Source organism: Callithrix jacchus, chromosome 8 (assembly GCF_049354715.1).
Source record: "Callithrix jacchus isolate 240 chromosome 8, calJac240_pri, whole genome shotgun sequence".
Classification (NCBI taxonomy): Eukaryota; Metazoa; Chordata; class Mammalia; order Primates; family Cebidae; genus Callithrix; species Callithrix jacchus.
The window spans coordinates 11,177,457-11,191,507 of NC_133509.1; the positions used below are offsets into that span (position 1 = coordinate 11,177,457).

General features: G+C 41.9%; 1 protein-coding gene and 1 pseudogene across 7 annotated transcripts in view; one reads left to right on the plus strand and one right to left on the minus strand.

Annotated features, from left to right (window-relative positions):
- Nucleotides 1-14,051, plus strand: part of TRIP4 (thyroid hormone receptor interactor 4) — a 75,010-nt gene that overhangs the window by 4,901 nt on the left and 56,058 nt on the right. For all 7 annotated transcript variants that reach the window (XR_004729520.3, XR_008474661.2, XM_054240453.2 and 4 more), the window contains exons 2-5: nucleotides 457-626; nucleotides 2,232-2,365; nucleotides 7,260-7,472; nucleotides 11,101-11,179. Coding sequence is in view for 5 of the 7 variants with exons in the window: in XM_035258821.2 (XP_035114712.1) it covers nucleotides 457-626; nucleotides 2,232-2,365; nucleotides 7,260-7,472; nucleotides 11,101-11,179 (596 nt within the window). In the remaining 2 variants the exon portion in view is untranslated. The remainder of the gene's footprint in view (nucleotides 1-456; nucleotides 627-2,231; nucleotides 2,366-7,259; nucleotides 7,473-11,100; nucleotides 11,180-14,051) is intronic.
- LOC118145309 (U6 spliceosomal RNA) lies at nucleotides 3,158-3,247 on the minus strand (annotated as a pseudogene).

The window sequence follows — 14,051 nt, forward strand, 5'->3', positions numbered from 1 at the left end:
TATAATGGTAAGACATTCACTGTAGAACACTAAAAGAATCAGAAAAGGATAAAAGAAGAAACCAAAATTACCATAATACTACAACCCAGAAATAACCACTGTTTCTTAGTGTTTTTTCCCACATATATTATGATGTAATACGTTTTAAAAACATATTTATTATAGGAAAAAAAGAGAATAAAAATAAATTAAATCTACCTTTATTCCTGTCACTCAATAGTAATCATTTTGGTGTATAACTTTGTTTTTTTCCTACATATAAGTGTATGTTTGTATACATTCCTTTTATAGCAGTTAGAGTCATATTGTATTTCTAGCATCTAGCATAGTAGTTGGCTCAAAGTAAGGATTCTAATAGATTAATGTAATGCTTTTACTACCTAGATCTCCATTAAGATTACTGAGAAACAGTGTAAGTTAGTCTTGTTTCAACAATTTATATCTTTGCCTCCTGAGGTACGTTTTGTCAATTGAGAGTGCTGAAGAGATACGAGAATATGTTGCTGATCTCCTCCAGGGAAATGAAGGCAAAAAAGGTCAATTCATAGAAGAACTTATAACCAAATGGCAAAAGAATGATCAGGAGTTGATTTCTGATCCTTTGCAGCAGTGTTTCAAAAAAGATGGTAAGTTAATGTAATCGAGTAAATGTTGAAATATTGGTAAGTGGGCAGGCTTACAGAAATTTATTTATTTTTTGCCATCTTGCATTTCTTCACAGCTAAATTAAACAGAATCACGTATACATACACGCACACACACACACACGCACACACACACATTTTTAGTTTGGTTCTACTCAGGTCGTAATGAATATTGCTGTAGTTCTTTTTTCAACTTAGAAAATATAACCAAAAAAATGCCTGTTTACAGACAGAAATTTGGCGTCAGAATAATTTGAAAAATTTATACATAAAGAAACATTTTTCAGTCATGTGCATACCTGGATGTAAGTAAGGTGTTGATTGATTGCAGTATGAATAGCATTTAGAGATAACTATTGAAACAGTACAAAAGATAAGCACCAAACTAAATAATCTAAGTTATTATACAGTCTACAATATCAGGTTTTTTTGTTTTGAGACATGATCTCACTTTCATTGCCCAGGCTGGAGTGAAGTGGCTTGATCACAGCTCACTGCACTGGGCTAGGTGATTCTCCCACCTCAGCCTCCTGAATAGCTAGGACTACAGGCCTGTACTACCACACCTGGCTAATTTTTGTATTTTTTTCCAGAGATAGGGTCTCACTGTGTTGCCCAGGGTGCTCTCAAACTCCTTGGTTCAAACAATCTACCTGCCTTGGCCTCTCAAGTTCTGGGATTATTCATGTGAGCCATTGAGCCTGATTTTAGAATATCAGATTTTAATTTAACTTCTTAATCTCAGCCACTTGTTTGAGTTCTTTTTCATTGACTGTACTCTTGAAAATGATTATTTTTATTTATTTATTTAATTTAAAAATTTTATTTATTTATTTGTAGAGATGGGGTTTCACCATGTTGGCCAGGCTGGTCTTGAACTCCTGACCTCATGATCCACCTGCCTCAGCCTCCTAAAGTGCTGGGATTACAGGTGTGTGCCACCATACCCAGCCAGAAAATGATTATTTAAATTTAATTCTGGTTTGGGCCAGGCATGGTGGCTCATGCCTGTAATCCAAGCACATTGGAGGCCAAGGCGGGGGGATCACCTGAGGTCAGGAGTTCAAGGCCAGCCTGACCAACACGGTGAAACCCCGTCTTAAAAAAAAAAAAATTAATTCTGGTTTGACAGAAAAAAATAATTAAAAATCTTCCTGACAGTATCTTGACTCTAATTTAATTTTTTTTTTTTTTTTTGACATAGAGTCTCGCTCTGTCACCCAGGCTGGAGTGCAATGGCATGCTCTCAGCTCACTGCAATCTCCGCCTCCTGGGTTCAAACAATTCTCCCGCCTCGGCCTCCCAAGTAGCTGGGATTACAGGTGTGCTTACATGCCCAGCTAATTTTTGTATTTTTAAGTAGAGATGGGGTTTCATCATGTTGGTCAGGCTGGTCTCTCACCCCTGACCTCGTGATCTGCCCGCCTCAGCCTCCCAAAGTGCTGGGATTACTGGCATCAGCCACCAAGCCCAGCTGATATCTTAACTCTATTAAGCATCACCTTAGTTTATTAGCTATAGAAGTTCACTAGGAATGTTCTTATTATCAGTCTGTGTGTGTATGTATTTTTTTTTCTATCTTTAAAGAAATTTTAGATGGGCAGAAATCAGGAGACCATCTAAAGCGGGCTAGGAAGAAAGGGAGAAACAGACAGGAAGTTCCTGCATTTACTGAACTCGACACAACTGCAGATGTCAAAACACCTTTTGATTTGGCCAAGGTGAGTGCTTATATATTGAAGCTTTTTCTGACTATTGGCAGAAGAGGAAATAAATAATACATTTCAGAGAGCAAAATATACACATTGGTCTAGAATGGCAATTTTCAACAAATGCGTGAATTTTAGGGAGAAAACGTGATATATACTCCTTTCTATATGGTAGATTTTTTTTGGCAACTTGATTAGTATTATAAGGACATCTTTGCTTTTTTTAATTTCTTTTTCCAAGACTGAGTCTTGCTCTGTCACCCAAGCTGGGGTACAGTGGCACCATCTCAGTTCACTGCAACCTCAGCCTTTTGGGTTCAAGCAGTTCTCCTGCCCAAGCCTTCCGAGTAGCTGGGATTACAGGTGTACGTCACCATACCCAGCTAATTGACATCTTTGCTTTGAGATGAGATTGAGGCAGAGAAATATAAGTTGGAAAATATTTAATGTGTCTCATGCTGCTGCTGCTTTTTTTTTTAAAATATGGAATGCTTTATGAATTTGTGTTTTTGTTTTTTTTGAGATGGAGTCTTGCTCTTGCTCTGTTGTGAGGCTGGAGTACAGGGGTGCGATCTCAGCTTACTGCAACCTCCGCCTCCCAGGTTCAAGTGATTCTCCTGCCTCAACCTCCTGAGTAGCTGGGACTACAGGTGCGCACCACCAGGCTCAGCTAATTTTTGTATTTTTAGTAGAGCCAGGGTTTCACCATGTTGGCCAGGATGGTCTTGATCTTTTGACCTCTTGATCCGCCCTCCTTGGCCTCCTAAAGTGCGAGGATTACAGGTGTGAGCCACTGCGCCCGGCCATGAATTTGTTTATCATCCTTGTGCAGGAGCCATGACTATCTTGTTCGTATTGTTCTAATTTTAGTATATGTGCTGTTGGAGCAAGCACCCGTGCTTTAACTTGAACATTTTTGTGGGTTTGTACTAAAAGAATGCACAATTGTTGCTGTTATTAATGATGTTCCTATTTTTAGCTAGCCTCCTCCGCCACCATCATAACACCGTCATTCAACTTTCAGAGCCTTTTTCTTTCTTTCTTCTTGTTATTTATTTATTTATTTTTATTTTTTGAGACAGTGTCTTGCCCTGTCTCCCTGTCTCCCAGGCTGGAGTGTGTTGACATCATCATGACTCAGTGCAGCTTTGACTACCCCAGGCTCAGGTGATTGTCTCACCTCAGCATCCCAAGTAGCTGAGACTACAGGGGTGTACCACCATGCCCAGCTAATTTTTTTCTGCTTTTTGTGGAGGCAGAGGCTCACTATATTGTGCAGGCTGGTCTTGAACTCCTGGGCTCAAGTAATCCAACTGCTTTAGCCTTTCAAAGTGCTGGGATCACAGACGTTAGCCACCATACTTGGCCTACAACCTCTTTTTCAGTCTGTATTTTGTCCATGAGTGTTTTGCACTCATTAAAAGCAAATTTGGGGCTGGGCGTGGTGGCGGGTGCCTGTAATCCCAGCACTTTAGGAGGCCAAGGCTGGTTGATCACCTGAAGTTTGGAGTTCAAGACCAGCCTGACCAACATGGTGAAACCCCATCTCTACTAAAAGTATAAAATTAGTCGGGCATGGTGGCCTGTAATTTCAGCTACTTGGGAGGCTGAAGCAGGAGAATCGCTTGAACCCGGGAGGCAGAGGTTGTAGTGAGCCAGGATCACACCATTGCTCTCCAACCTGGGCAACAAGAGCGAAGCTCCGTCTCAAAAAAAAAAAAATAAAAGCAAATCTGGAAGATAGAATAAATCAGAAAAAGTGGTTCATCTCCTATAAAGACAGTAATTTCTTTTTGTTCTTTTTTGAGACGGAGTCTCGCTTTGTTGCCAGGCTGGAGTGCAGCGGCGTGATCTCGGCTCCCTGCAACCTCTACCCCCAGGTTTTAAGCATTTCTCCTGCCTCAGTCTCCCGAGTAGCTGGGATTACAGGCACCCGCCACCATGCCCAGCTAATTTTTTTGTATTTTTAGTAGAGACAGGATTTCACCCTGTTGGCCAGACTGGTTTTGAACTTTTGACCTCAAGTGATCCACTGCTTTGGCCTCCAAAAGTATTAGGATTACAGGCATGAGCCACCATGCTCAGCTTTCATTTCTTTTTTTTGAGATGGAATCTCACTGTGGCCCAGACTGGAGTACAGTGGTGTGATCTCGGCTCACTGCTAGCTTCACCTCCTGGGTTCAAGCAATTCTCCTGCCTCAGCCTCCTGAGAAGCTGGGAACAGGTGCCTGTACCATGCCTGGCTAATTTTTTTTTTTTTTTTTTTTTGAGACAGAGTTTCGCTCTTGTTACCCAGGCTGGAGTGCAATGGCGCGAACTCGGCTCACTGGAACCTCCGCCTCCTGGGTTCAGGCAATTCTCCTGCCTCAGCCTCCTGAGTAGCTGGGATTACAGGCACACACCACCATGCCCAGCTAATTTTTTGTATTTTTAGTAGCGATGGGGTTTCACCATGTTGACCAGGATGGTCTCGATCTCTTGACCTCGTGATCCACCTGCCTCGGCCTCCCAAAGTGCTGGGATTACAGGCTTGAGCCACTGCGCAAAGCTGCTAATTTTTTTTTGTATTTTTAGTAGAGTCGGGGTTTTACTGTGTTAACCAGGATAGTCTCTATCTCCTGACCTTGTGATCCACCCACCTTGGCCTCCCAAAGTGCTGGGATTACAGGCGTGAGCCACTATGCCTGGCCTTTCATTTCTTATTTTTAATGGTAGTTATGTTCTGTAAAGTTACCATGTGTACTGCTTTAGTGAATATTGAATGATTGATCCCAGGGGAGATACAGGGTTAGATTCTTGAGAGCCTCTGGTCACAACATTTTCATCAGTTGGTCAATACATAACCTTATTTTATGTGTGTTTCTGTTTAAAGACATCTTATTTAATATATATTGTTGATTCATTAACATTGAATTCACAGTGAGCAGCACCGTAACTTATGCCAGAATGAAGCTTTTCTGACGTACATGTTTTCTCCAGAAGGCATAGCCTTCTCGTACTTAGGAATGCTAGGTAGCACTACAGCACTACACATAGGGGCCATTTTAAATGGTGACTTCAGTAACAAAAAGCAATAGGATAACAAAAACGTAGCACTAAATAGGTCACAAGAAAAGATGCTTATTTATAGTATGAGAGCTAAATAAAAGCAGATCATTACCTTGTTTGACCTTAGCTGAGAAGGTACACATTTGACAGCTCAAATTTTCTTTTTTTTTTTGAGACGGAGTTTCACTGTTGTTATCCAGACTGGAGTGCAATGGCACGATCTTGGCTCACCGCAACCTCCGCCTTCTCGGTTCAAGCAATTCTTCTGCCTCAGCCTCCCAAGTAGCTGGGACTACAGGCGCGCACCACCATGCCCAGCTAATTTTTGTATTTTTAGGAGAGACAGGGTTTCACCATGTTGACCAGGATGGTCTCAATCTCTTGACCTCATGATCCACCCGCCTTGGCCTCCCAAAGTGCTGGGATTATAGGCGTGAGCCATCGCGCCTTGCCTGACAGCTCAAATTTTCAACACTCTGTACGTGTCCAGAAATGAAACTGATAGCACTTGGAATATTGATTTTTTTTTTTTTTTTTTTTTTTTTTTTTGGTGCCAGAGTCTTGCTCTGTCACCGGGTACCAGGTTGGAGTATAGTGGTGCCATCTCTGCTCACTGCAACCTCGGCCTCCCAGGTTTAAGCAATTCTCCTGCCTCGGCCTCCCGAGTAGCTGGGACTACAGGTGTGCGCCACCAAGCCCAGCTAATTTTTGTATTTTTTTAGTAGATACGGGGTTTTACCATGTTGACCAGAATGATCTCAATCTCTTAACCTTGTTATCTGCCCGCCTCGGCCTCCCAAAGTGCTGGGATTACAGGTGTGAGGCACCGCTCTGGATCTATAAGTAATGAGAATCAACTATACTTAGAGTTTTATTTTTGGACCTGTAAGAAAAATCTGTCTTTAATTTTTTTTGTTTGTTTGTTTTTGTTTTTGAGACAAGGTTTCACTCTGTTGCCCAGGCTGGAATGCAGTGGCTCAATTTCAGCTCACTCCAGTCTCTGCCTCCTGGGCTCAAGAGATCCTCCCACCTCAGCCTTCTGAGTACGTAGGCTACCAGCATGCACCACCATGCCTGGCTAATTTTTGTGTTTTTTTGTAGAGTCAGGGTATTGACATGTTGCCTAGGGTTTGAATTTCCATAGGCAGTTCATGTAGTTATTCAGAAACTTGTTGGGTTTCTACTGTATGCAAAGCACTGATAGAGACATTAGAGATATATCAGTAAATAAGACATACTAGGTTTTCTTGCTTTCTTAGAGTTTACATTTTTGTGGCTCAGAAAAAAGCAGAGAAAAAAATTGTTTAAACTATTATAGAATGTGAAAATTGCCATGAAAGAAATAAAAAGGACATTTGATAGACAGTAATTGGTGGACAGAGTTTAGGTAGAATGTTTGGGGAAACTACCTCCAAGGGGGAGAAATTGTAACTAAGATCTGAACATTGAAAAGGAGCCAGTATGTAAAGAGATGAGCTAGGAACACTCTGATAGAGGGAGTAATAGGTACAAAGGGAGATAGAGAAAAGTGTTTTAGGAAATTGTTAGCTGGGCTTGGTGGCTTATTGGAAATCATAAGATCACCAATTAAGATCTACATTTACTTCCACTAGCCATAGTAATGGGCTGAAAGTTACTAGCAGAAAAGGCAAGGTAATTATTAGCTAGTTTTTCCAGAGTATAACCTTTTCTCAGACCCTTGATTATAATCGATTTGTATTTCTTCCTTTCCCTGCCTTCTTTTTTGGTCCTTGGATCGTATATAAGTTGTTGTTGAACAGAACTGAGCATTTTCTCCCTTGTCTCTTTACATTGTCATTAATTATTTGATATTATTCTGATGTCTTTGTACAATTAGGCACAAGACAACAGCACTTCTGTAAAGAAGAAGACAAAGTTTGTCAATTTATACACAAGAGAGGGACAGGACAGACTTGCAGTCCTGCTCCCTGGTCGCCACCCTTGTGATTGCCTGGGCCAGAAGCACAAGCTCATCAATAACTGTCTCATCTGTGGACGCATTGTCTGTGAACAAGAGGGCTCTGGCCCTTGCTTATTCTGTGGCACTCTGGTAAATCATTTCTTTTCTATTTTCTTTTACTGTGCTTTGTGTTGACATGCAGGGCCACTCAGATTTCAAGTAATTTCTCTGTTACTTAGTAAATTTCTTCCCTAAGATATCCAGTGAACTCTAGTAGCAGGGATATGATTAGTTAGAAACCCAAGGTTAGGTCAGGCACAGTGGCTCACACCTGTAGTCCCAACGTTTTGGAGGCTAAGACAGGTTTTGGGAGTCTGAGTTGGGAGGATCACTTGAGCTCAAGAGTTTGAGACCAGCCTGGGCAATGTAGGAAGACCCTGTCTCTACAAAAAAAAATTTTTTTAATCAGCTGGGTGTGGTGGTGTGCACCTGTGGTAGCAGTTACATGAGGGTTTGAAGTAGGAGCTTCAGTAGTTGATCCCAGGAGGCCCAGACTGCAGTGAGAGAACAGGTCCTTTTCTCAAAAAAAGTAGAAAGAAACCCCAGGTTATATCCTAGTACTGAGGCCGTTAGAGAGAAGGGTTTTGAGAACATACATTGTTGAGAGATCCAAGTCTTCTTGTGTCAGATTAACTTTAAGAAAACTATAGGACCTGAAATGTCAAAATTTTTTGTCAAAGGCTTCAGTTCTGGTGTGGCTCCTAGCCCTAGGAGAACAGAGCCTCTGTGACATAATCCTCAGGTCATTATAGCTTCTATTTCTAGGACACCACCTTGTCATAGCTCTACTTTGTCTGAGAGAATGACCTCAAGAATGTAGTGATAATGACTCACAAAAACCCTTAATGAGCTATCTAGAAAGCTGCTTCTACCAAGTTGAGCTGGCTGGCAGAAGGAAAGGCATTTGGTGTTGGTAAAGGCATCCATTTCATATTACCTCATTTTCTTCTCTTTTCTGATTGGGCCCTTAATTTATTCTTTGAGAAAAAGAAAGTCTGACTTTGTCACCCATACTAGAGTGCAGTGGCACAATCTTGGCTGACTGCAACCTCTGCCTCCCGGATTCAAGCAATTCTCCTGTCCCAGCCTCCCTAGTAGCTGGGACTACAGGCGCACACTACCATACCCAGCTAACTTTTTTGTACTTTTAGTAGAGACAGGTTTTTACCATATTGGTCAGGCTGGTCTTGAACTCCTGACCTCAGGTGATCCACCTACCTCAGCCTCCCAAAGTGCTGGGATTACAGGTGTGAGCCACCGCACCGGGTGGGACACTTAATTTTTTCATATGCTCAGAATAAGCTGATAGACAATGGATGATCTGAAAAATGTAATGTCTACCAGTAAAAATGTCCATTAAAGTAAATCTCCTCCCATTTGGAGCTTTGTCTTTAGAGCAAGCTCTAATAGCTGCCTGCAGGAACTCTGTGTGTCATTGAGACAACTGCTAGGAAGTACTATACAGTGTTTTCTCCTAGGTCCCTTAGATCTTTCAGTTCAACAAACAAAAACAAAGTAATGTAAAGCAGATTGGCCTTGAAGTTTGTTGTTGTTGTTTTGTTTTATTTTATTTTGAGATGGAGTCTCGCTGTGTTGCCCAGGCTGGAGTGCAGTGGTGCAATCTGAGCTCACTGAAACCTCTGCCTCCCAGATTCAAACTATTCTTGTGCCTCAGCCTCTTGAGTAGCTGGGATTATAGCTTCCTGCTACCATGCCCAGTTAATTTTTGTATTTTTAGTAGAGACAGTGTTTCTGCATGTTGGCCAGGCTGGTCTTGAACTCCTGATCTCCTGACCTCCCAAAGTGCTGAGATTACAGGTATGAGCCACTGTGCCTGACCCTTGTTTTTTTTTAGACAGAGTCTCAGGCCAGGCATGATGGCTCATTTCTGTAATCCCAGCACTTTGGAAGGCCAATTTGGGAGGATGACTTGAGCCCTGGTGGTGGAGGTTGCAGTGAGCTGAGATGGTGCCATTGCACTCCAGTCTGGGTGGCAAAGCCAGACCCTGTCTCTAAAAACAAAGAATTATGGAAGAAGAAAAATAACTTACTTTCAAAGGATAAATATTTCCCACTGTTGAGAATACTGGATAAAACATATGAGACTTTACCAAAAAAAGCAACCCAGGGCCTGGCACAGTGGCCATTGCCTGTAATCCCAACACTTTGGGAGGCAGAGGCGGGTGAATCACCAGGTCACGAATTTGAGACTAGCCTGGCCAACATGGCGAAACGCCATCTCTACTAAAAATACAAAAATTAGCCAAGTATGGTGGCACATGCCTGTAATCCCAGCTACTTGGGAGGCTGAGGCAGGAGAACTGCTTGAAACCAGAAGGCAGAAGTTTGTAGTGAGCCGAGATTGTGCCATTGCTCTCTAGGCTGAGCAACAAGAGCAAAACTCCATCGCAAAAAAAAAAAAAAAAGAAAGAAAGAAAGAAAAGAAAGCAATCCATTTCTAATCATGAAGCCCAAATCTGACAAGAGAAATTAATGATAAGAAGATGTCTTATTAGAAAGAACCAAAAGCCAGTTACAGTGGCTCATGCCTATAACCCCAGCACTTTTGGAGGCTGAGGAGGGAGGACTGCCTGAGCCCAAGAGTTCAAGACCAGCCTGGTCAACATGGCAAAACCCTGTATCTACAGGCACACATGATCATGCCAGGCTAATTTTTGTATTTTTTGTTATTGTTGTTGAGATGGGGTTTGGGCATGTTGCCTACGCTGGTCTTGAATTGCTGGTCTTGAATTGCTGTGCTCAAGCAATCTGCCCACCTCAGCCTCCCAAAGTGCCAGGATTATAGTCCTGCACCCAGGTGTTTTTTTTTTTCTAAACCATTAAGTTATTCAGGTACATGTGCAGTGATATAAGTTTTTTTTTTTTTTTTTTTGAGTCTTGCTCTGTCACCCAGGCTAGAGTGCATTGGTGCGCTCTTAGCTCACCGCAACCTCCGCCTCCTGGGTTCAAGCAATTCTCCTGCCTCAGCCTCCCAGGTAGCTGGGATTACAGGTGTGCACCACCATACCTGGCTAATTTTTGTATTTTTAAGTAGAGACAGGGTTTCACCATGTTGGTCAGGCTGGTCTTGAACTCCTGACCTCGTGATCCACCTACCTCAACCTCCCAAAGTGCTGGGATTACAGGCGTGAGCCACTGCACCTGGCTAATATAAGTTTATTGTTTGGCTTATAAAAAAGAAAGAAATGGAAAGAAATCTAGGGAAAAACTCATTTGCATTTTGGTATTGGTGTGTTTGGATTAAAAACACCAATAGTGGCCGGGTATGGTGGCTCATGCCTGTAATCCCAGAACTTTGTGAAGCCAAGGCAGGCAGATCACAAGGTCAGGAGTTCAAGCCCAGACTGGCCAACATGGTGAAACCCCATCTCTACTAAAATATACAAAAATTAGCTGGGCATGGTGGCTCGTACCTGCAATCCCAGCTACTTAGGAGGCTGAGGTAGGAGAATTGCTTAAACCGGGACCCAGGAGGCAGAGGTTGCAGTAAGCCAAGATCTCGCTATTGCACTCCAGCCTGGGCTACAGAGCGAGTCTCTCTCTCTCTCAAAAAAAAAAAAAAACCAAAAACAAAAAACCAGTAGTCTCATTTTACCATCATCTAATGTATAATTAATTGGAGGTTACTTTTAGGTATATCAAGAAAACAATATAATTTAACTATTGGATCACATGTCTTACTCTCATTAATTTATAGGTATGTACTCATGAGGAACAAGATATTTTACAGCGTGACTCAAACAAGAGCCAAAGACTGCTAAAGAAGCTCATGTCAGGTAAACAGCAGTCTTCTAATTGGATCACTGTGATAATGGGTACCTGTGTCTTTCGTTGTTTCTCTTTTCTCTCTTTCCTACATCCTGGAGTGCAAGATGCAGTTTATTCACTCATTCTCTGTTTTGTTGTTGTTGTTGTTGTTGTTTTGTGATGGAGTCTGGTGCAATCTTGGCTCACTGCAACCTCTACCTCCTGGGTTCAAATGACTCTTCTGCCCCAGACTCCCAAGAAGCTGGGATTACAGGCATGTGCAGCCACACCTGGCTAATTTTTATGTATTTTTTAGTAGAGATGAGGTTTTGCCATGTTGACCAGGCTGGTCTTGATGTCTTGACCTCAAATGATCCTCCTGCCTCAGCCTCCCAAAGTGCTGGGTTACAGGTGGGAGCCACCATGCCTGGCCTTTTTTTTTTTTAAGATGGAGTTTCGCTGTTGTTACCCAGACTGGAGTGCAATGGCATGATCTCGGCTAACCGCAACCTCCGCCTCCTGGGTTCAAGCAATTCTCCTGCCTCAGCCTCCTGAGTAGCTGGGACTACTGGTGCACGCCACCATGCCCAGCTAATTTTTGTATTTTTAGTAGAGACGGGGTTTCAGCTTGTTGACCAGGATGGTCTCGATCTCTTGACCTTGTGATCCACCCGCCTCGGCCTCCCAAAGTGCTGGGATTATAGGCGTGAGCCACCGCGCCCGGCCTTTTTTTTTTTTTTTTTTTATGGCCTTTTGAGACAGAGTCTCGCTGTGTCACTCAGGCTGGAGTACAGTGGCACGATCTCAGCTCATTGCAACCTCCACCTCCCCGGTTCAATCGATTTTCCTACCTCACCCTCCTGACTAGCTGGAGCTACAGGTATGTAGCACCATGCCTGGCTAATATTTGTATTTTTAGTAGAGATGGGGTTTCACCATGTTGGTCAGGCTGGTCTCCAACTCCTTACCTTGTGATCCACCAGCCTTGGCCTCCCAAAGTGTTGCGATTGTCTATTAGATAATAGATGCTCATTCTATAAGCATCTATTTTTTAAAAAAATTATTAAGACTACCTAACATTGAACAGCAAATTAAATAATAGTATTACATTATAATCTAAAGAATAAAATTAATATCCATGAGACCATACTTGTATAAATAACTGAATAAATTAATAAAATGGAGAGAGAACAACTATTCTTTTTTTTTCTTTTTTGAGATGGAGTCTCACTCTGTTGCCCAGGCTGGAGTGCAGTGGCATGATCTTGGTTCACTGTATCCTCTGCCTCCCAGGTTCAAGTGGTTCTTCTGCCTCAGCCTCCTGAGTAGCTGGGACTACAGGCATGTGCCACCATGCCCAGCTAATTTTTATATTTTTAGTAGAGACAGGTTTTCACCATGTTGGCCAGGATGGTCTCAATCTCTTGACCTCGTGATCCTCCTGCCTCGGCCTCCCGAAGTGCTGGGATTACAGGCATGAGCCACTGTGCCCAGCTGACATCTTATAAAATTCAAGTTAATGTAGTACAAGAAATGAAAATACTAGAAAATCACAGAACACCACAGTAGTAACTGCCACAAGCATGATCCACCAATGGATAGTGAAATTACTGGGTAAAAGTTTAAGAACAAGAGATTTACAATGTGATAAAAGACAAGAAAAGATTGAAGAAACGTCACAGATTGGAGTAGACTAAAGACATATGTGATGACTAAATGCAGTATAGATCCAGTATTGGATCCTAGAACAGAAAAATGACATTAAGGGAAAAAAATGTTAAAATCCAAATAGTGTGTTGGTGGTGTTATAGCAATGTTAATTTCTCAGTTTTGATCATTGTGCTATGGTTTTGTAAGATGAGATGGTAACATTAAAGGATACTGTGTGAAGGTTATACAGGAACTCTACTAATTTTCAAGCCTTTTTTTTTTCTTTTTTTTCCCTACCCTTATTGGTCTAGATTTTGGTGGTTTTGTAAGCCTTTTGTGCTTGAAACACACCTGACAAAAGTAGTTAAGGGCATTATTATTTTTTAATTGTTTTATTATTTTTTTTCTGAGACAGAGTTTTGCTCTTGTTGCCCAGGCTGGAGTGCAATGGCATGATCTTGGCTCACTGCAACCTCTGCTTCCCAGGTTCAAGTGATTCTCCTGCCTCAGCCTCTCAAGTAGCTGGGATTACAGATGTGTACTATCACACTCGGCTAATTTTATTTTTTGTATTTTTAGTAGAGATGGGGTTTCCCTGTGTTGGCTAGGGTGGTCTCGAACTCCTGACCTCACGTGATTCGCCTGCCTCTGCCTCTCAGAGTCCTGGGATTACAGACATGAGCCACCGCACATGGTCTGTTGAGGACATTATTAGAAAAAATAATATACTCATTACTCACTGCTTATGCAAATATTTCATTTTGTTCCTACCTTGGTTCATAGTTTTTGTTTTATATAGACAGATTGGTTGGGATTATAATGTAATATGTGTAAAAACATTTGTTTGTTTATTTTTTCCAACTAATTCATAATTAGCTTCTATCTTGCTATATATTCTTCATAATTGTTTTAAGTAGCTAAAAAGTCTTTTAACTTGATTTATTATAATATTATGTCCCAAGTACTAGATATTTGTTCCCAACTTTTAAATAATATCACAAATCATCACGTTTGTTAACATAGCTTTTGATTTATTTCCTTGGGATAAATTCCTAAAAATAGGCTGGGCGCCGTGGCTCACGCCTGTAATCCCAGCACTTTGGGAGGCTGAGGCGGGTGGATCACGAGGTCAAGAGATCAAGACCAATCTGGTCAACATGGTGAAACCCCGTCTCTATTGAAAATACAAAAAATTAGCTGGGCATCGTGGTGCGTGCCTGTAATCCCAGCTACTCAGGAGGCTGAGGCAGG